General features: G+C 36.6%; 1 protein-coding gene across 4 annotated transcripts in view; it reads left to right on the top strand.

Moving 5' to 3' along the window:
- LOC140484775 (membrane protein FAM174A-like) overlaps positions 1-20,151 on the top strand; it is a 34,166-nt gene extending 14,015 nt beyond the window's left edge. Inside the window, exons 2-4 of one of the 4 annotated variants that reach the window (XR_011962328.1) lie at positions 190-324; positions 15,436-15,558; positions 19,539-20,151. Coding sequence is in view for 3 of the 4 variants with exons in the window: in XM_072583595.1 (XP_072439696.1) it covers positions 190-324; positions 19,539-19,626 (223 nt within the window). In the remaining variant the exon portion in view is untranslated. Of the gene's footprint in view, positions 1-189; positions 325-15,254; positions 15,303-15,435 lie in introns of all 4 variants that reach the window. The other 3 variants (XM_072583597.1, XM_072583595.1, XM_072583596.1) reach the window with 3 other exon arrangements.
- Positions 20,152-21,759: the final 1,608 nt, after the last annotated feature.

The raw sequence follows: 21,759 nt of genomic DNA on the forward strand, positions 1-21,759 counted from the left end.
ATGGGACATGATAATTGCTGTTGAACTTTCAAATACTCTGCAAAATTGAACAGTCATATTTCTCACTACTACGACTGAATTCCTTGTATTATGTCATCCTCCAAAACAAGCCGTGTTACTAAAATTAACTGCTGGTATTTTGTGATCTGTATGAGATGATTATAATCAACTCTCATAATTTTCTTCTAGGATAAGAAAGATTCACAGAAAGAACCGGAAGTATGGTGTACTGAGTACGAATCTTGAAAACATGGAAATGAAGCCTTTAGATCAGGAAGATGATGATGAGGATGACACATTATTTGATGTACATCAATCAAGAAGGTGAGTAGCTGAAAATATGTTCTGTCTAAAAGAATGTTGAATGTGTCAAGCTTAGAAATTAGTTCGGTCTTACAAAAACAGAATATCACAGATTGTGAAAACATTAAATAAAAGTAAAATGCTGGAGAAATGCAGTAGGTCTGGCAACCTTCAGTGGAGACAGAAAGTTAACTTTTCGGGTGGCACTGTAGTTAGCACTGCTGCCTCACAGCTCCAGAGACCCGGGTTCAATTCCCGCCTCCAGGCGACTGTGTGGAGTTTGCACGTTTTTCCCCGTGTCTGCGTGGGTTTCCTCCGGGTGCTCCGGTTTCCTCCCACAGTCCAAAGATGTGCAGGTCAGGTGAATTGGCCATGCTAAATTGCCCGTAGTGTTAGGTAAGGGGTAAATATAGGGGTTTGGGTGGGTTGTGCTTCGGCAGGTCAGTGTGGACTTGTTGGGCCAAAGGGCCTGTATCCATACTGTAAGTAATCTAATCTAAGGCCCATATGATTCTTCTTCAGAATGTTTTTTTGTTGTAGTTATGCCTCAGTCAAATTTTAAACATCATAAAGATGCTAATTAATGGAAGAAGAAATAAACTTGGGTGTATATAAAATTGCACATCAACAAATGCAAAGCAGCTTTGGCACATAAATTATTTAATCAAGCATCAGTGTTTTCAGTTGAAAACTCAGTTTTGGCACTGCAGCATTATGGAATTGCTTGTGAAGTATCTGAGTTAAATTGCGGTAATTTACTAATAATAGGAAACAACTAAGTGTTCAAGTAAGCCTGTTCACTTCACTTAATTGAATAACTGAGTACTCCAATTGAGTGACCTGAAATTGAAAATCACTATCTCTTTCCTACAAACGCACCACTCGTGCTAGGAAATGGAAGAAAATTTCGGTGTACTTTATTTTTGATGTCTGCCATTAAAAATAAAGCTTGTAGTAAATCCACATTTAGAACTTCACCTGAAAATCCAGATGAATATAGAATGTCAAGTTAAGCAGGGGTTGGTTTAGCTCAGTTGGTTGAATATTTGATTTGTGAAGCAGAGGGATAGTCAGTGTGGGCTCAATTCTCATCACTGGCTGAGGTTACCATGTAGGGCTATTCTTAACTCTCTCCACCACTTGAGGTATGGTGGTCTTCAAGTTAAATAATCGCCAGTCATCTTTTTCTAATGAAAGAGCAGCCCTGTGGTCTGGTAGAACTATGGCAACTTGACTTGAATCCTTTTTTGTTTTGTAGCAACTGTCTAGGACTGAACTAAATTGCTCACATCCTTGGTATCTATTTGACACTGAGATGGGCTTCTGACTACATATCTGCACCATCACCAAAACCATCTATTTTCATCTCAATGATGTTTCCCATTTCCCTACCCTGTCTCAGTGCTATTTTGGGTGGGGACAGGGTGTGGGATTGTGGAGTGGTGGCTATGGGTTAGCGCTGTTATCTTTTTTTTTGGATTAAGTAACCTTTGCATCCTGTAAGTCTTCCATTGCTGCTCAGGGTTGCATCATATTAATAAAACTTTATTAAAGGGATGCAAACTGTGAAATACACCATGACAAAGTCTATAGTAAAATCCTCTTTCTGTATTGTGATTAACAGGATTAATAACTTTTTCCCTTTACCATGCTGAGTATAAAGGTTTATTTTAAAAGATGTCAAACCTAAAAATAAAAGCAAGGCTATATATTTATTCAAGGCTCTGTGTTTACGATCATTCACATCAACTATTACATGTTCCTAATTGACTCCTCCTAAAGCTACTTATTCAGGTTCTCTGCCAGTTCATAATTGAAAGTGCTTTAGTCTTTTTTTCTCTGAGCAATGTAGGTGAGCAGTCACTTTGAATATAAAACCTAATTACTTTGAATGTATGAAATGTATATCCAGTCACAAATTGAGAATAATGTATTAAAACGGCTGACCAAAACTGAATAAGATAGTCCAAAGGAGACCTGGCTAACATTCTTTGTAATTATATTTTCTCGTTCTTGACTTCAGCAGAGAACTAGCTTTTAATGACTAGGATACCTAACTCCCTCTGTTAATCTTCACCCTATGCTTCCTTATCTGCTTTTCATTTCCAAAATAGATTACCTCACACTTCACTACTACATTTGTATCACTTCACTAGGCATCCATTTATCTGCCCTTTACCCTTTTCCTTCATTGTACCTATTAACATCTACAAACTTTGGTATGTGCTCTTCTCTCTTTTCAAACCAGGTCATTCACTCGTGAGCATGAAACTGATTTTCTGAGGCTGAGTTTGGTAAAATTGGTAATCCTGTATCTGAATTAGGCATGCTACAGGTCTCCACAATACAGATAAATAAACATTCTAACTGACTTATTAATTATGAATGGAGAGATAGATAGACTGCAGTCTGACATTCCTTCCACCTCATTTCAGTTAAGTCAGCACTCCTCTCGATGTGGGTGGGCTTGGCTTGTCAAGAATATGGAAGCTTGCTACTATTTTTTGTTTTTAGTAAGCACTATGTGGTTTTTAGCTAGTTAAACCTGCTGAAGTATTATTATACATATTCAAATCATCTCTCTTGATAACCTACATTTATGCTCTCTAGACGTATCCAGATAGGATTTATCTTGAGAAAGAATGTGTTTCATGTTGGATGAAACAAAATTGCTGTGTTTTTTTTTTCTGGGGAGGTTGATTTGAAGACTTTAAAATGCTTCACTTTCACAACATGCATTGAGGTATTTTAACTTTACACACAACTGTTTGGATGCATAGAGTCATGGAGATGTTCAGCACATAGACCCTTTGGTCCTACTCCTCCATGCTGATCAAATATCCTAAATTAATCTAGTGCCATTTGCTAGGACTTGGCCCATATCCCTCTGAACCCTTCCTATTTGTGTACCCATCCAGATGCCTTTTAAATGTTGTAATTGTACCAGCCTCCACCACTTTCTTTGGCAGTTCAATCCATACATACACCATCCTTTGTATGAAAACATTCCCCATGAGCTCCTTTTAAATCTTTTCACTTTCACCCTAAACCTATGCCCTTTAGTTCTGGACTCCCTCAACCTGGGGAAAAGACCTTGTCTATTTACCCTATCCATGTCTCTCATGATTTTATAAACCTCTTTAAGCTCACTCTTCAGCCTCCAATACTGCAAGGAAAACAACCCCAGTCTTATTTGGCCTCTCCCTACCGCTCAAACCCTTCAACCCTGGTAACATCCTTGTAAGTTTTTTCTGAATTCTGTCAAGTTTCACAGCATCCTTCCTATGGGAGGGAGACCAGAATTGCACGCACTGTTCTAAAAGTGGCCTGAACAATGTCCTGTACAGCCGCAACATGAACTCCCAACTCCTATACTCTATGCTCTGACCAATAAAGGAAAGTGTACCAAACGCTGCCAGCATGATCCTGTATATTTGCAACTCTACTTTCAAAGAACTGTGAACTTGCACTCCAAAGTCTTTGTTCAGCAGCATTCCCCAGGACCTTACCATTAAGTGTATAAATCCTGCCCTGATTTGCCTTTGCAAAATGCATCTCTAAGTTTTTTTTAAAAGCAGTCTGAACAGAGCAATTATGGATATGTTAACAGCTATGGTTCTTGCATCTGTTTCATAACTTTCTACAAAGCTAGATTTTACTATTATCTTACTGGTGAGCTTTCTATTAGAGTAATGGAGTTCATGTTTTGTTTTTTGGTTTATTTTGGCCCTTTATTAGTTATAGATTTCATAACCTCTGTTCTTGTCCTGTTACTATACTTTTGGATCTCCTATTTCGAAGTACTTTTTACACCCTAATCCTGCAACTGATAATTTTATGGAATCAACTAAATTGATATTTAATGTATCAATGCTAGGAAGAGGTTCACTGAACGTGTGTATTATTTTTGGTAATTTTCGGCCACTAAATCAATAAACTCAGGTCTCAAAAGTTTATTAGTTGAATTAGCGCAACTGTTATGACATAGGGTAATCCTCTCTGCTAATTTAAACCAGCAACACAGATAAGATTCACCCCATGCTGCATTCTGTTAAAATTCAAGAACTATCCCAAAGATCACTGTTAGAGTTAAAATTAACAACTTATTCTCTGTTAGACTTAAAGAATAATTTAACTAGCAACTATTTCTAACTCCTTTCTCTTACACCTATCTTTTACCTCCCCATCTACAATAGTAGTCTGAATTTTTTTTTAAAATTTACGATTTACCTGTCAGCTTTGCTGAGTTTCCTCCTGTAGATTTTTCTGTTGTCGTTTCTGCTTCTTAGGGATTCTGCTTCACAGGTCTTTAATAGATAAAGGTACCTTTTTTAGAGAGCAGTTCTGCTGGTAACTTGTTGGTGGCTTTGTCGCTCTGGCCAACTGTTCAAAATGTCTGATATTTATACCCCGAAATATCGGATCGTTTCATTAGTTTAAATATTGTCAAAATACTAAATTCAAACTTGATTGGAGCTTAGTATCTTGGGACATAATTTAAACTGGCCACGTTTGAATTTGTTTTTGTCTCATAGCAACCCACTACTGCTAGTTGTTCAATCAAATGTTACATTTTAAAATTTTCCAGTACTCTGTGTGCTTGCTAAGCCCTTGCCAACCTTTCAACTCTCTTAAAGGTATAGTATGCCGACAACTTCATAACAAAAATGTAGGACAAAAATCACAATATAAATTAGTATGTATGAGCATAGGAAGTGGAAATAAATATAGGCCATTCAGCGTCTCAAGCAAGCACCACCATTCAATGTGATCATGGCTGCTCTGATTTCTCTATATTTCTAACCACTTCCATAACCTTTCAGCCCCTTGTTTATCAAGAATCAATCTACCTCTACTGTTAAAAACAGCCAAAGACTCTGCTTCTGCCATCTCTTCAGGAAGAGAGTTCCAAAGACTTATAACCCGCTGAGAACAAATTTCTCCTTGTCTCTTTCTTAACTTGGCTACATATTATTTTGAAACAGTGACCTCTTGATTTAGATTCTCCTTCAAGAAGAAACAGCTTTCCACAGCTATCCTATAAAGTCCATCAGGATTTTGCATGTTTCAGTCAAGTTGTTTCTTATTCTTATAAACTCCAACAGACATGAGACTAATGTGTCCAACCTTTCCTCATATGTCAACTCCTCCATCTTCAAAAACAAAAACAAAGTACTGGTGAACCTCAGCAGTTCTTAAGTATTGGTCTTGTAAATCTTCTGAATTGCTTCCATATATATTTACATCCATCCTTGAGTTAAAGAACCCATACTATAAATAGTATTCCAAAAGTTGTGATGCATATGCCCTTTATAACATGCCTATGTTTATATTCAATTTATGATAACATTCCATTAGCTTTCTTAATTGATGTACCTGCAAACTAACGTTTTATGATTCATGTACTAGAACACCTGGATCCCTCTGCATCTTGAAGTTCTGCAATTCTTTACCTTTTAGATAATATGCGTTAATATTTTGCCAAAATGGGCAATTTCACATTTTCCTCTATCATACATCATTTTCCAGATCTTTGCCTACTGACTTAAACTACACATATCTCTTTTGTAACTTTCCTTATGTCCTCTTAATAATTACTTTCCTATGTATCTTTGTCATCAGCAAATTTATCAACTATGCCTTTAATCTTTTCTTAAGAGTCATTTATATAATTGTAAAAGCTTGAAGCCCTGGCCCTGATCCCTGAGGCACACCATCTCTTACATTTTTGTCAACCAGAAAATGACCCATTTATGACTGGCTAGCTAACAGAACATAGCAATCATCTATCCATGCCATTATGTTACCCCGATACCATGATTTTATTAATTTTCTACAATAACTGTTTGGTGTGGCACCTAATAAAATACTTTTCTGCAAATCTGTGAATGAATATAATTTGTAAACAAATTTGTGCCATCCCTAAAACCACCTATTTCTATCCTAATGTCTCAGTTAAACTCTCCTTCATTACCTCTAACTCAAGTATTCCAGTCCATTCTTGACTAATCTTCCATGTTTAACCTCCATAAACTTTGGACCATTGAAGGCTCTATTGCTAGTCTCATAACCTGCATCAAGTCCAGATCTCCATCATCGTGAACGTGCTACCACATTTGCTTTTGGCCAAGTAATAGCCTGGTTGTGAGTCTCACCCTTGTTTTCCAAGTTTCATTCTTTCTGACATCCATAATCCCTTCCAATCCCAAAACTCTCTCTAGATATCTACATTCTTATTTCTAGGCTCATCTAGATTATCCTGATTTTCGTAGCTATTGCTTTGGTAGCTGTGCCTTCAGTTGCCTCAAACCAAATCTCGAATGTCCTCCCTATAAATCACCACCACCAGCAGTGGTCGGTTGCACTGCAGAAATTGCAAGATCCCTCAAAGTCACTCTTAATCCTGACTTAGAAACATATCGCTGTTCCTTCACTGTTGCTGGGTTGAAGTCCTGGAATTCTCTCCCAAAGGACACTTGTGGGTCAACCTACAGCATGCAGATTGCAGCTTGCTTCCATCTTCTAAGGGCAACTAGGGATGGACAATGAATCCTGGCCAACTAGTGATGCCATTTCCCATGAGTGTACTTTTTTTTAAAAAAAAAACATGTTCCTTGCTTTCCTTTTTAGAAAGCTGCTTAAAAGTAACCCATTTTGTCTTCTGACCTAATTCTCTTTGTGTGGCTCTGTCATGCTTTGTTTTATAATACTCCTATGAAGTGCCTTGGATGATCATTATGTAGCATGCATAGTGTTGTCTGTATAATTAAATTCCTTTTTTTTAAACTTTCAAAGTTGACCTCCATAGAATTTGTAAACATGTAAGTACAGGAGACTGTCTTCTGTAAACCATTTAAAATTACAAATCTTTTAATGGTTTTATAGATTTTTAATTGTCAGGACAGCTGATCTTTCCCTTTCTGGAATTCAAGGAGAAAATTATAGGATACAAAAAAGTATTTGATTCTGGATGCTTTCTGATATAATCTTAATGAAGAAATTTGTTTTTAATTGTCTTTTTGAACTTTGTTCCCTAGATTCTTTTATAGTTTTTATTGCTGTTTGGTAAGAGACAAAAATCAGATTTTATTTAACAGAATATTATTTATACTAGGATAACAGATTTGTGTTTTCATTTGAGGAAGGTATAAGAAATCTCCCATAATTACAGATCAAAGTGACTGGGAGAATGAGGAGTTGAAGGAAATTGGTATTAGTAAGATGATGCTGGAAATATTCATGGGGCAGAAAGTGTGTGTTGGAGGAAGTGTTAGGGAAGAGGGAAATGAGGATTGTGGTAGAAGTGGAAAGAGACTGTAGTGATTATGTTGCTGGACTGGTCAAACAGAGGTCCAGGAAAATGTTTTCGGATCATAGATTCACATTCTACAGTGGCATATGATGAAAGTTAAATTCTGTAAAGATTTAAATTTAAAAGCTAGTCCTCTAATGGTAATTCATGGTAATAGTGATCTCGTTTGATTTTGATTTGATTGATTTTTGTTTTTTTTTTAAAAATCTCATTTGATTCATTAATGTCTTTTTGTGGGGTACTGCAAGAATTAGTACTTGGGCCTCGGCTATTTGCAGTATATATCAGCAGTTTGGATGCAGACACTACATGTAATATTTCCAAATTTGTGAACTATACAAAGCTCAGTGAAAATCTGAGGAAATATAGGCTTCAGGATTTGGACAGACATAGGCAGATGGAACAAAGTCAGGAAAAAATTGATAAGTTATCCACTTTGGGAGAAACATATGACTTAAATGATGAGAGGTTGGAAAAAATAGATGCACTAAAGGATCCATTTGCCATATCCTTGTCAGTAAATCACTGAAGGATGGCTAACCTGCAACTGCAGCTGGAAGATTAATGAAACGTCAGTCATTATTGCAAGAGAATTTGACTATAGGAGTAGTGAACTTTTGCTTCAACTGTATAGGAAGCTTGGTTAGCTCGCACCTGGAGTACTCTGCAGTTTTGGTTTCTGTACCCCAGGAAGGATGACATTGTATTTCCTTCATGGCCATGAAGGAACACCATTTGTTCTCTGCATGGCCACACTGTCCGACAAAGAGATTGGACAAACTGAGCCTGTATTCTGTAGAGTTTCTGCATATATGGTGGAGGGATATATGAATAGGAAGGATTTGGAGGGATATGGGCCAGGTGCTGGCAGGTGGGACTAGATTGGATTGGGATACCTGGTCGGCATGAACAAGTTGGACCTAACGGTCTGTTTTCCGTGCTGTACATCTCTGACTCTATATCTACATCTACCCTGTTTATTCCCTTAAATAGTTTGTAGATAAGCTGTTTCCTCTGGTTGGGACGTCTAGAATCATGGGGCACAACTTTAAATCAAAGGGTTGCCATTCGGGATCCAGATGAGAATTTTTATTTTCTCTGGTTTGTAAACCTTTGGATTTGTCTACAACAGAGAGCTGTGGAAACTCCGTCTTTTGAATATGTTTTAGGTACCTGATTACCAGTGTCTAAAGGTTTCTTTCTGCTTTGACCATCTTAAATGGCAGCGGACGCTAAATAGGTTGAATAGCCTACTGTTGCGTCTTTGTTCCTAAATGCAATGAGTTAACTTTTTTTGTTTATTAGTTGGCATGTTATCTCTGCATTAGAGCTCATGATAGAGCTTCATAGTCTCTCTTAGAGAATATGTGAAAATCCATTTTGTATCCATTGTTACTTTTTGTTTTTAAAAGTCAAATTAACCAATCATCATAATCAAGTAATTGAAATAACTCAGTGCTGTAAAAGTTTAGTGATTTTAAAAATACTAATAATTTAAGTGCTTTTGAACAGGATTAAACTCTAATTATCTAGTGCAGCTCAGGTGAGAAAACCAGTACACAGATTCATCTGTGATTTACAGATATTTTCAATCAGCTTATTCAGACCTGTTATGACATACCTCATGGAGTAGGTGGGTCTTAAACTTTGGTGTTTTGCCCCAGCATTAGGGTCATTGCTACCATTTCATAAGAACCCCCAACTGCAGTAGAAATTCACTGAGAGGAGGCTTTGGGGGGCTGGGAGAAAGAAAATCAGCAGAAGCAACACAGCTATCTGCAGAAATGTGAAATGCAGATAATTAGGCTTCATATTCTACTGTCACATAGACAGTTAAATTATGTAGTTTGATAGATGTGTGGTATATCTTTCTATCCTAGAAACATTATTGTTCTAGAACCCTTTTTATTTTTAAAATTGTGCTTCAGGTCCCACATTTCCTTCAGTAATAATGTTGTAAATGACTCTCAAATCTAAAGATTAATTGTGTTTTGTTTCTTCACGTGTGTAAGACTTGGTTTTCATTGTTAGAATATGTTGGAACCTGGTGGTCACATGGGTGTATACAATGACTATCTTAAAATGTTGAATGGAATAATCTTTGAATTGAACTTGTACATCGTGTATAGAGAACAGAAACATGGCATTTATTTCAACTAGTCTATAACTGTGTTATGTTCCACATCAGCCTGCTCCCAACCCTTTTGATGTGACTGTATCGGAATATCCATGTATACCTTGTTCCCTCATGCTTATCTTGTTGACCCTTAAATATTTGAATACTTTTGTTTGAACTATCCCTCATGATAGCATGTTCTACACTTTGCCACTGTTCAGGTAATTAAAGTTCTCTTTATTATTTAGTTTATTAGTAACTAGTTCAGTTCATGACCTGTATTTTTGAAATCCACCAAACCAGTTTTCAAAAAAAAACAAGATACTATCATTTGCATCAAGGAAATCTCCAGCTCATCTGTTCGTTGCAGCATGAGCTTGTGGAATTGCAGAAATGACAGGATGAATGTCATCTGTCCTCCAGTCCTGGATGTTTTTACCATTTGTCATATGTCCTCTGGTCCTTTTTGTGTTTACATCATTTGTCCTTCAATTCCCATCCTCCCACTGACAGGGTGGGAGCTTCTCTCTACTATCGGCAGCCATTTGTCCAAAAAAATTCAGTTAAATTCCTAAATGTTAGTTTGGTTGCACTTAGAATTTCAGCATATCTATGTATATACTATGTAATGGCAATTACTAAAAAGTGTTAATCATGGTGGGATCAGACTTTCCTATCTACACTTTTCTGAATAACAAACTTTGGACGGGTTGGTACCAGGCATTTATCTAAGTTTTTTTTCAAGGATACTTCTTATGAGGAATGTCTGTGTCGAGAGTTGACTCCCGATAGGAATCTAACTTCCTATTGCTTAATACACTAAAACTAAAATTACTGTATGTGCTTATAATTACCTAAAGAATTTTGGTTAATGTTAGTGTAGTTTCTCCCCTTCCTTCCATAATAAATATCAAGTTTTAAGTTGGCTTGCTACATCTGAGCTTGCCTTATCAAAGATGTCTGATGTTTGCATTCCTCCACTCTCTCCCATTACGATTGTCTATGAGGCACTTCCTTATGGTGTTGCCACATGCATGAAGGCCATGATTCTGATTGTGGAAACTGCTGAGTTCAACTAACAATTTTCTTCAGCCATCTTAAGTTAGCTATTTCACATTACCTTCAGCCTGGGCAGCTCCAACAGATACAATGAGACACTGCATGAATATTTTGGGAACAGTAAAAAGGGTTCCTGCTACTTAGCTAAATTGTACATAACTTGTACTATCAGTATGTAAATTTTATTCAATTAAAAGTATTTCAAATTGAAGCTTTAATTGTTGCTATCAAGATGACAGATTTTACAAAAACAACTTGCAAATTGAGTACTTCGTGTGCTCTGTGGTGGTGTTAATATTCTCCGTATGATGAATTAGCATATAGATGTTTAGTTTACATTTTCTACAACTTTTTTCAAAAAAAAGAGAGTGCACTTCTGCTAGGAGTTATCAACACAGTGGCACATGATTAGACTTAATAGCATTCATGTTTATTATAATAATTGGATTTTTCCTAGTCAGTGGAAGTACCAGTTGAAAGGTTTGGCCCTCCTCTTACATTTTTAGCTAGGAACCAAACAGCAGTTGAAACAGACAAACATTTTTTGCAGTGCAATTTTAGATTAGCTGTAAGTATACTGTACAAAATTGCATAAAATATTCATATAAATCATTGAGCATTGGTGTTCCACACAAGCTTCCCTGTCTATTTATTTCATACCATTTCATCAACATGTACTACTTTCCCTATCTTCATTATGAACTTAATATTAAAACATCAGTGCTATCTATAGCAACTGCTGCTTATGGTTTTCTGAAAAAAATACTCTGGTCAATGCAGGAGAGCTGATAATGTAAGGAAAATGGAAAACCAATATGATGTGGCCAGTTTCTGAAGTTATTAAACACAATAATGAGACATCAAGGGTGTCAGGTGCCCAAGTGGAATATGAGATGTTGACTTTTGAACTTGTGTTGTGCCTCCTTAGAACATGGAACATGTAGGCCCAGGACAAAAAAGTTAACATTAGAGCAAGGTGGTTTATTGGAATGGAATGGAATGGAACTGGAAGGTCAAGGCCATTCCTACAGACAGAACTTAGATGTTCCATAAAACACTTGTCTAGTCTGATTTTAGTTTCAACAGTATAAAGGAGACCACGTTGTTGGCAGTGAATGCTGTAGATTAGGATGCAAGTAGTACAAGTGAAAAACTGCTTCATCTAGAAGGTGGGTTTGGGTCCTAGGACAGTGAGGAGGGAGCAGGCAAATTAGAAGGTGCTATGATGAGTGAGGAAGCATTTGAATGTTTAAGGAGCGGACGAGGGTGTCACAGAGGGACTACAGAAGTCTGATAGTGGCAAGGGAGAGATGAGTTTGGTTGTGGCAGCCAGCTGAGGTGCAGGAAATGTTGGAGAATGATCATTTTCAGTGCGGAGACTATTGGTTTGAAAAGTAAAGGTAGGGAGAATCCCCTCATTCTGGAATGAGGTGAAGGGGTGACTGCAGAATTGCAGGAAATAAGTCTGACAAGAGTAAAGGCCCTGCAGCCGCTAGAAGGGTGAATCCTTGGTTAAGGAAAAAGGTGATAGTGGAGGTAACCATGTGGGAGGTGGCATTATCAAAATAGGTGAGATGGAGAAACTCAGAATGGAAAGGAATCCTTGCAGGAAGCAGGGTATAAGAGTTGATATAACTCTGTGCCTTCCACTTATCTTGTATAATTAGTGTCCTGTTTATATTGCATTTTAGAAGAGGACCAATTCTCTCCCTTTCACATCTTACTTTACACCCATTTTTATTTTCTTACCCACCATTAACAGCCCCTTAGTATTTTTGCACTGGGACTTTACCTCGGTCAAAAGTATAACAAAAACCCATTTTTCAGAACAGTTTTGGTTCTGAAGAAGAGTCATCCCAAATTGAAAAAGTTATCTGTTTCTCCTTCCACAGATGCTGCTAGAACTACGGAGGTTCTCCAGCATTCTCTTTATTTGCTTCCTCCAAATCTGCTTAGTCTTTACAAGCTTTTGGCCAAACCAGATAAACAAGCACCTATTCAAAACAACCCAAGCAGATTTCACAATAAAACAAGCAGTTATCGTGAGTCATGTGATTTCTGGCAAGCCTTCAAAATATAAGCTCTCCAAAGCAGGATTAAGTAAAGGAATTTTCATAACAATCACTAAGATTGAGGCCCATTCAGTAAGCTATTCTTGAAACTTCCTTGTGTTCTTCGAGACCAATGGATTATAGGTCCAATCTGTTTCAAACCTCCAAATAATTGCAATCCCAATTCTCTATTTGCCCAACAGTGGCCACTGCTCCCATCTAATTGGCCAGCAATCCTCTAAGGTAAGACTTCTTTCCAAAACAGGAGCACAATTTCTCACCCTAAAACAATGAATGCTGTTCTCACCATTAAATATCTGCTTGGTAGCTGTTGGGCTTGTTAGTGGACTTCCCTGTTTTTTTTTGCCATGGAGCAGGGATCATGGTGCACTATAAAATCCAGCTAATTGTTTCTATATCAGCAAGCTTGGAATACTATAAACAAAGAAAAAGGTCCCATTTAATCACATTTTTCCTGAGTTTCCTCCTATCTAGTCATGCTCTATATGTCCTAATGCTTTATATGTTTGCTCTATATGTCCTTTAATATTAACCTGTTTCCTATAACTATGAAGTTTAATTTTCAAAAAATTTGATACAGCTATAATTTGAGACTTATTTTAGGGTCTGTTCTTAAATTTGCACCCTCTTTATATCTTGCTTACAAATGAATGCAGTCTATCTTACAACCTTATCTATTGTTTATCTTCAAAACATGCTGCAAGATTAACAAGGATGTTGCCAGGGTTGAAGGGTTTGAGCTATAGGGAGAGGCTGAATAGACTGGGGCTGTTTTTCCTGGACCGTTGGAGCTGAGGGGTGACGTTTGTTGAGGTTTATAAAATCGTGAGGGGCATACATAGGATAACTAGGTAAGTTGGATAGACCTCTTAAGGATAGTGGAATCAAGGGTTATGGGAATAAGGCGGGAATAAGGCAGGAACAAGATACTGATTGAGGATGATTAGCCATGATCATAATGAATGGTGGTGCTGGCTTGAAGGGCAGAATGGCCTACTCTTGCACCTATTGTCTATTATATTTTCCCTGGTGTGGAGGAGTCCAGAACTAGAGGGCATAGATTCAGGGCGAAGAGGAGAAAAATATAAAAGGGACACCTTTTTCATGCAGAGGGTGGTGCATGCATGGAATGAGCTGCCAGAGGAAGTGGTGGAGACTAGTACAATTGGAGCATTTAAAAGACATGTGGATGGGTATATGAATAGGAAGGAATTAGAGGGAAATGGGCCAAATAATGGCAAATGGAACTAGATTAAGTTAAGATAACTGGTCAGCATGGACAGTTGGACCAAAGGGTCTGTTTCCATGCTGTATATCCCCAAGATTCTAACTCCAGTGAAGAGAAATCCGAGCTGAGTATCACATTGTAACTGTAACCTCTTATTCCTGACATAAGTGTAAATGTATCTGTGCTATACTTGCTCCATTGCCTATGCATCCTTAATAATAACGTGCCCAAACTTGTATAATGTTCCATTTGTGGCCAAAATAAGGTTCTGTAAAAGTAGGACATTATTCCTTTGTGTTTTATGTTCTGTGACTCTAGATGTAATCCTAAGGATTCCATTTCTTGTGGCTTTGCTTGCATGCACTAGTAATATATGGCTCTAACACTAAGATCCCTTTTTACATCTGCATCTTTTTTTTCCTATTTTCAAAATGTTAAGTATCAGCATCTACTGCATGCCCATGTTCACGTTGAGAAATAGAAATATTTGATTATCTGGTGTTTCCTATCACAGTTGTGTTTATAGATATTTCTTGACTTTCATCATAACTATTTCTATTACTCTCAGTGCCATGTACAAAATAATTTGCTGCATAACAGATTGAGTTCAAGGGCTGGGTGGCCATGGTTTTGAAATGCCTATCTAACGTGCTTCCTATCACTCAAAAATAATAAATTATCCAATTGCTGAGGTTCAAGTTTTTAGAAGAACAGCTCCCTATAATTTGACTGAGCCCTGTTGTTTCCACAACTATGGCTACTGCCTTTCCAAGGCCAGATTAACAGTCTCTTGTCTCACCTTATTACTGCCTAAGTGGAAACCTTTACATTTAACTGTAATTTGTGAACAATAATTCACTTACAGCCAAAGTTAAAAATATGATGAAAGTTGTACTGGTGATTCAACAACAGAAGCATGTTAGATATTCTGTTCTATGACAGTTTTTTCAGTTTTCCAAATGGCTTTATTATTTTGATAATATCTGTTCAGTTAGTCTAATAGAAAAAAGGTACGCAACTTCTAAAATTATGTAAAACCTGGACTTCCTTTAAACTTGTAATGATAATAACAGATGTAAAACTGAAATCTTCAGCTGACAAATAATTCTATTATAATTTTGTGGCTGTCCTGAAGTTATTTTTCAAATTTCTGCTTTCATTTAGGTAAAAGTTAACCAGAGAACGGAGCGTTTTCCACTTTTAGAATCTACTGTAAGAATTTAAGTATTACCTCAATAGAAAATAGACTTAATCTGTTCAAAGACATTGCATTATTTAGATAATAAAGCACCTTCACACTTGCACTTCAACAGCTGAAAAAATTTTTGTTTTGATTTAATTGCAGGTAAATGCAGACAGTCTTAAGAGGGTGCCCTGCAAGAAAACCAAAGCTGTAGAGTAATATAAAGAAACTACCTACATCTTGATATACCAGAATGAACTCCAAGTCTATGTATTGTGTGTGATTGTAAGTTAGTGTAATTTTGTAGCTCTACTTTCTTGAAAAACGTGCTATTTTAATAAGATAAAGCTTTTGATTCTGATAATAAATGTAAATTAAAATTGAGAATGTATTTTTTTAATTCCTTGCTAAAATTGAGAATTATCATTTTTTTTTAAGATTGCAAATTCTTGACATTTCTTTTGTATTTGTGAATGCTAATCTGAGTTTAAATAGAAATAATCTGGGAGATAGAATTTTTGCTGGTTTAAAAAATCAAATCTGTTCTTGAGTCAAACTCCAGCCTCTTTTTAAAATTACAATCAGACTCCTATATTAATAGTCTAGTGATGGGAATTGTAAAAATAAAACTGGTGGCTAATATTAGATCTAGAGGTAATAAGATTTCCTTGGCAATATAAATTGTTACTGTGGCTTGGAGCCTTATGAGAAGGTATTGGTACTGTATAGTAATTTGTTTAAAATGATTTTTTCTGTCATGTCGCTATTGTAGATAATGTGTACTGTATTAGCATATGTTTTGTACAGAATATACACTGTGAACAAACTAGGCAAATGTTTACAAACTAACTACCTGAAGAGAATTCCTTTTATTTGTTTCATACGTTTCCATTTTTTTCAAAGCAGCATAGAAATTTGAAAGAATTTTTGCTTAATGTTGATCAATGCTTCACAATGACATTTCTATAATAGTTTATAGCTTTTTGACAAATGATGAACTTTCAGTACTTTTTGAGTAGGTGCACCATTTCAAAATATGTTTCAAAGTGACATCTTGAGTTTTATGCCCACTGTGCAACAATCTCCACCACAGGCAGAGAAAGGATGCAGGTCCTAGAACTTGCCCTAGGTGGAACAGGAATCAAACTCCATGTTGCCCAGAGTTATGGATAGTGATGGCAGAAACTCTAATTTAATGCCATCACATGACTGACCCAGAAATGTTTTCTATTTTTGCTGCCTGCCATTGTTTGGAAGGATTTTGAAAGTTGATGCTCAACCTGTTTGGCCACATTTTATGAATGTGCCTTCCTGGGTCATCATATCCCTGTACAAGAGCATAGAAAGCGTAAATCCAGAAAACTTCCATGAATGCTGTGATTTGGTGCATTTTTCTAAATTTATCCTCATTCACCTGGTACTGAGATCTTCACATTAAGATATGGCTGTAGAGCTTGTAATAATTTGCTACTCTCAGACCTACCTTTTGAACAGGTCAATTAAAATGCTTCCTAGTTAGGTTACTCCTATGCTTCATGTGGGCAGAATGGTAAGTGGGTCCCTGGCACTGCTTCCTCAAAGTGCCAGGGACCCAGGTTCAATTCCAGCCTTGGGTGACTGTGCAAACTCCACACAAACATTCTCCCTGTGCCTGTGTGGGTTTCCTCCGGGTGCTCTGGTTTCTTCCCACAATCCAAAGATGTGCAGATTAGGTGAACTGGCCATGCTAAATTGCCAATAGTGTTCAGGGATAGTAGAGTAGGTGCATTAGTCAGGGGTAAATATAGGGTAAGGGGAATGGGTTTGGGTGGATTACTCTTCGGAGAGTCAGTGTGGACATGTGGGGCCTGTTTCCACACTGTAGAGATTCTTTTTTTTTAAAAAAAAACCTCCATCCTCAGCTTTGTATGCTAAGAATCCAGTTCGAAACCATTATTTTTCTAGATCATTGAATAGTGACAGCAACATATTGTGGCATTTAAATTATATCTCTGGATGTCTCTAAACCTCCCAGAGTTCAGAGGTGTTGATCCAATTCAGCACAAACTCTTGAACTTAGATTAATATTGTTTAATAAAGTCTTCATCACTTGTAATGGAATAGATCCACCAAATCTGGAACAAACAGATTTCCACTTATGGCTGTTTATCTTTAATTAACAATTCATCATCTGTTTTATATTTTAAGAAGAAAATCAAAAGAATTCCCATTTTTTTAAATTGGCACTTTTGTTTGTCCAGCTAATTAATTACCTTCATAATCACACTTGTGTTCTATAAGTGAACTCATCCCTGATTTAAGGGCCTTCTTTTACCTATTTATACACTAATTATTCAACTTTGGATTCTCTGATTCTGTATCTTTGTATTTATTTGGCTGCTAGGATATTTGCTGATTGTTGTTCTGTTGTCAGAGCTTCATTAAATAGGTATACACCTACCTTTTTCTCGTTAAGTGAAAGAGTGCAAATGGAAGCTTTATAGGATGTGATATTCATTAGAAGGATATATTAAAATGCTATGCCATTGACTTAGACTGAAAGCATTTTTTAAGCCACTAAGAATAGTTAAATATATAACGAAAATCAATTTTGTTTTAATCGTAGATTCAGACATGATTTTTTTTTAAAAAAACCTAATTGATGCTAATCATTCTTTTGTTACAAAGTATTTACGACCATGCTTTACCCACCAAATCGTAATATCCAGAATTAGGGACCTGATGCTACATTTGAAGCTAATACATTTTTGTAAAGCACCACTGTAACTTCTTTGCTTTTGCACTCCATTCCTCCATTAAAGAAGCCCAGGATCCCACATGTCTTATTAACCACTTCCTCAAGCAGCACAACAATTTTGAAGGTTTGTGTACAGATAGATTCAGGTCCTTCTGTCATATGCCACTGTTTGAATTCAACATTAGATTTTATTGAAACAGAGTGACTCTTGAGTAGTCTTGATTGACTTTTATTTCTTCCAGGCCATGTAACCATTTTAAGATGAACAAGAATAAGCTCTGATCCCATTGCTGCATCAGAGCAACTTGGGATGACTCCTTCTCTGAATCTGTTCCCAATGCATTTGAGCTGGTAGCCTAGAGCATTATGCACCTGTGTGGTTTGATGTAAATGTGCAAATGACTTCGGTGAAGCCAATTAAATCATGTTTAACTGTATTTACCAACTTATTCAGTGTCCTATTATCATCATCTCAGCCCCTGAATTCCTTTTGGCAGTGTAATGTTACCAAATAGTGATTAACTTTCTTAAAGCTTCTGTGCTCACTCTCTAATTTTCAGGTTAAAGGTGCAATAACAGAAACAAAATGCTGGAGTAACACTCTAATCTGGCAGCATCCATTAGGAGAGGAGCAGAGTTAATGTTTTAAGTCCAAAGATGACTACAGAATTGTTCCAAAGATGAGTTTTTGGACTCGACATTAACTCTGTTTCTCTATCCACGGGTGCTGTCAGATCTGCTGAGTTTCTCCAGCACTTGTCTAAATAAAGGATGATTTGAGTATCCACTGCATTTTGCTTTTACTAAAAGGTGCAGCAAATTGTTACTATTCTCAGGTTTGTGTTGGAATCTGAGTCACTCTGAACCCTAATAAATTACTTACTTTTAAAAATGCATTTTGTCTATAGAATAGTTAAATTGTCACCAGTATGTTTGTTACCTGAAGATCCTCAAGTTTGTAAGTTTCGAACACTTCAGTGACCTGAATTTGAATGCAACAAGTTAATTCCATGTACTTGCATGTGGTGCTCCACCTAGTGGTGGTTGTGGCCACAAATGCAGCCTTTTAATTTGATGTGCTGTGATGGCAAGAGGTTAAACTTGTGCTCAGCACGTTTTGCTGCAGCATCGGTAGAGTAATATTTCGACTAGTTTTGTCTTGTTTAGAAGTCTTTATTGACTTTCGATTTCAGTTAAGCTTGTGATATCAAAAAGCCGTCCATACTTGGTAGCTATTCTATAGATTTCCGCATGTCTTCTCCTTTCTAGATGCTCAATTGCTAGCAGTGTTAAAGGTTAGCCTTAAAGTTCACGTTCCTATATAAATAGCTAATTAGTAGGCAATGGATTATATTCTATTTTTAAAAAATGGTTGTATATGTAAGGATGATAATTTACCTTATTTTGTGTGGAACACCTCTTCATTGTATTGTGAAGATGCCCAACTAGCCAGAATCCTAAATATTTGGTGCCTTTGACAAATTTCACTGAAAACAAATTGTTTTTTCTCTGTACAATTTTCTTGCAGTGTTTCCTTCAAAATAGCAGTAGCTGCACTTCATAAAGTACTTCGTTGTTTGAAAAGCCATGAGATCATGAAGATGCTTTACAAGTAAAAGTCAGTAAATTTTTTTCCTCCCAAGAAGCCATTTTGGTTGCTATTCTTTCTTAACTTTATCAAGGAAGTGTTTGCATTTCAGGCCCCTAAAGCAAACACCATTTTGTAGTTTCCCCAACATGCAAACATGTTCTTTCAGCTCTTAACCTAGGGTTCTAGTTGAACATAACATGAGAATTTAGTAAAAAAAATTATTTTGTGCCAGCTCATTGTTAAAATAGGTTAAGCTTTATACATTGTTTTAGCCTCTTTCAAATCAGAGTGGTTATTTTTACAACTAAAATATTTGTAACATAACTATTGAACATATTTTTAATTTTTAAAACTGTAAGATTGAAACTAGCTATTGAAAAATGTTCACAATATGTTAGCATTACTTTTAAATTCTGTTTTAGTCATGGGTAACATGTATGTGAAATTTTGTGCTGTCTACAAATGATTTCTGTAAACTTTTAATGCTCTGTTTGGCATTTGGAGGAATGTATTAAATTGAATACTTGGTTAATAAATCATATTTAAAACACTTCTAGCATTTGTGGCAATCTTGCATTTTTTCTTCTACCCTACAAATATCGAGTGTACTTGAGTCTGTGGATGCTGTATCAATTGTTGAAAATGCATTGAATCATGAATGATTGTGATGCAATCGCTGCTAGTTTAGAAAGTGATGATCTATGGTAGACTGTTAGAAAATTACTCTCATTGAAATAATTTAAATTGAGGTCATTATGGGTAACCATTCATCTGTTGTAAATGCTGCTATGTAGCAAGAAAAGCAAAAGATCTGTTATTGTTTTTAGTTGAATTGGATGGTGATTTGCCTTCCTTCACAATTGAAAGTCCTAAAATTTCATATTTTAATTTAGTATTAAGATGAAAAAAATCTACATGTTAAATAAAAAGAATCAACGCTGTGTGCTAAGTATATTGTGGTGAAAGTTCAGCTTTCAACTGTAATTGAAATTTCACTGGTTAGAGTACACTTCAAGTTTCTGCTAAATTTTCATAATCACAAAGGAAATTCTGCCATGCATCAATACATAGCCAAGTGGCCAATGATCTAAGCAACTAGTCCCAACATAAAATTGGCTAAACATTTCCTGAAAGGAAGGCCCGATGCAATGTAAAAAGGCATAGTTTACCAAGGGTTGAAAGCTAATGAGGACCACCACAGATCTGTTCTACATATGGAACAGAGATGTTCGACCTAAATGGGAGAGTTATGGCCTGAAAGCCATTAGAAGTAGTCAGCCAGAATAATAGGGAAAGACATAGTTTGTGTATTCCTCAGTATTGGACAGATTCCTAGGCAACTTGAATTAACCAAATTTTGTAAAGAGAATTAGTGCACCTAAGATGACCTGGCCTCACTTCATTGTTGTTGTGACCTCTGCCCTGTGATTCCATTGGCTGAAGGCAGAGAACACATCAAAGGGGTATAAGAAGGGAAACCTGGTAGCATTCCCTCAGTGAAGGAGGAGAAAGTGAGGACTGCAGATGCTAGAGACCAGAGTTGAAAAATATGGTGCTGGAAAAACACAGCGGGCCAGGCAGCATCCGAGGAGCAGGAGAATCGACGTTTCGGGCATAAGCCCTTCTTAGACTTAAGGGGCAACTTTTTCACGAAGAGTGATGCATGTATAGAACGAGCTGCCAGACATAATAGTGGAGGCTCATACAGTTACAACACTTAAAGTATCTGGCTGAGTACATGAATAGGAAAGATTTGGGGGATGTGGGCTAAATGCTGTCATATTAAACTACATTAATTTAAGATAGCTGGTCGGCATGGACGAGTTGGACCAAAAGATCTGTTTCCATGCTGTATATCTCTATAACTTGTGTGTCCTTGATTGTGAGTTCCTGAAAGTTAATGTACAAGTGCAGCAAATAGTTTGCAATGATATGTTGGCCTTTATTATAAGAGAATTCGAGTACAAAAGTAAAAATGTCTCACTGCAATTATTTAAAGCCTTGATGTGATTACACCTAAATTATTATGTATAGTTTTAGATGTTTCAGTTATGGAAAGATAAACTTGCTATAGAGGGAGTAGAAGAAAGTTTCATCAAACTAATTTTTGAGGTGGATGGATTGACCAACGAGGAGCAATTATGTAGACAAGGTCTAT

Source organism: Chiloscyllium punctatum, chromosome 2 (genome assembly GCF_047496795.1).
Source record: "Chiloscyllium punctatum isolate Juve2018m chromosome 2, sChiPun1.3, whole genome shotgun sequence".
Classification (NCBI taxonomy): Eukaryota; Metazoa; Chordata; class Chondrichthyes; order Orectolobiformes; family Hemiscylliidae; genus Chiloscyllium; species Chiloscyllium punctatum.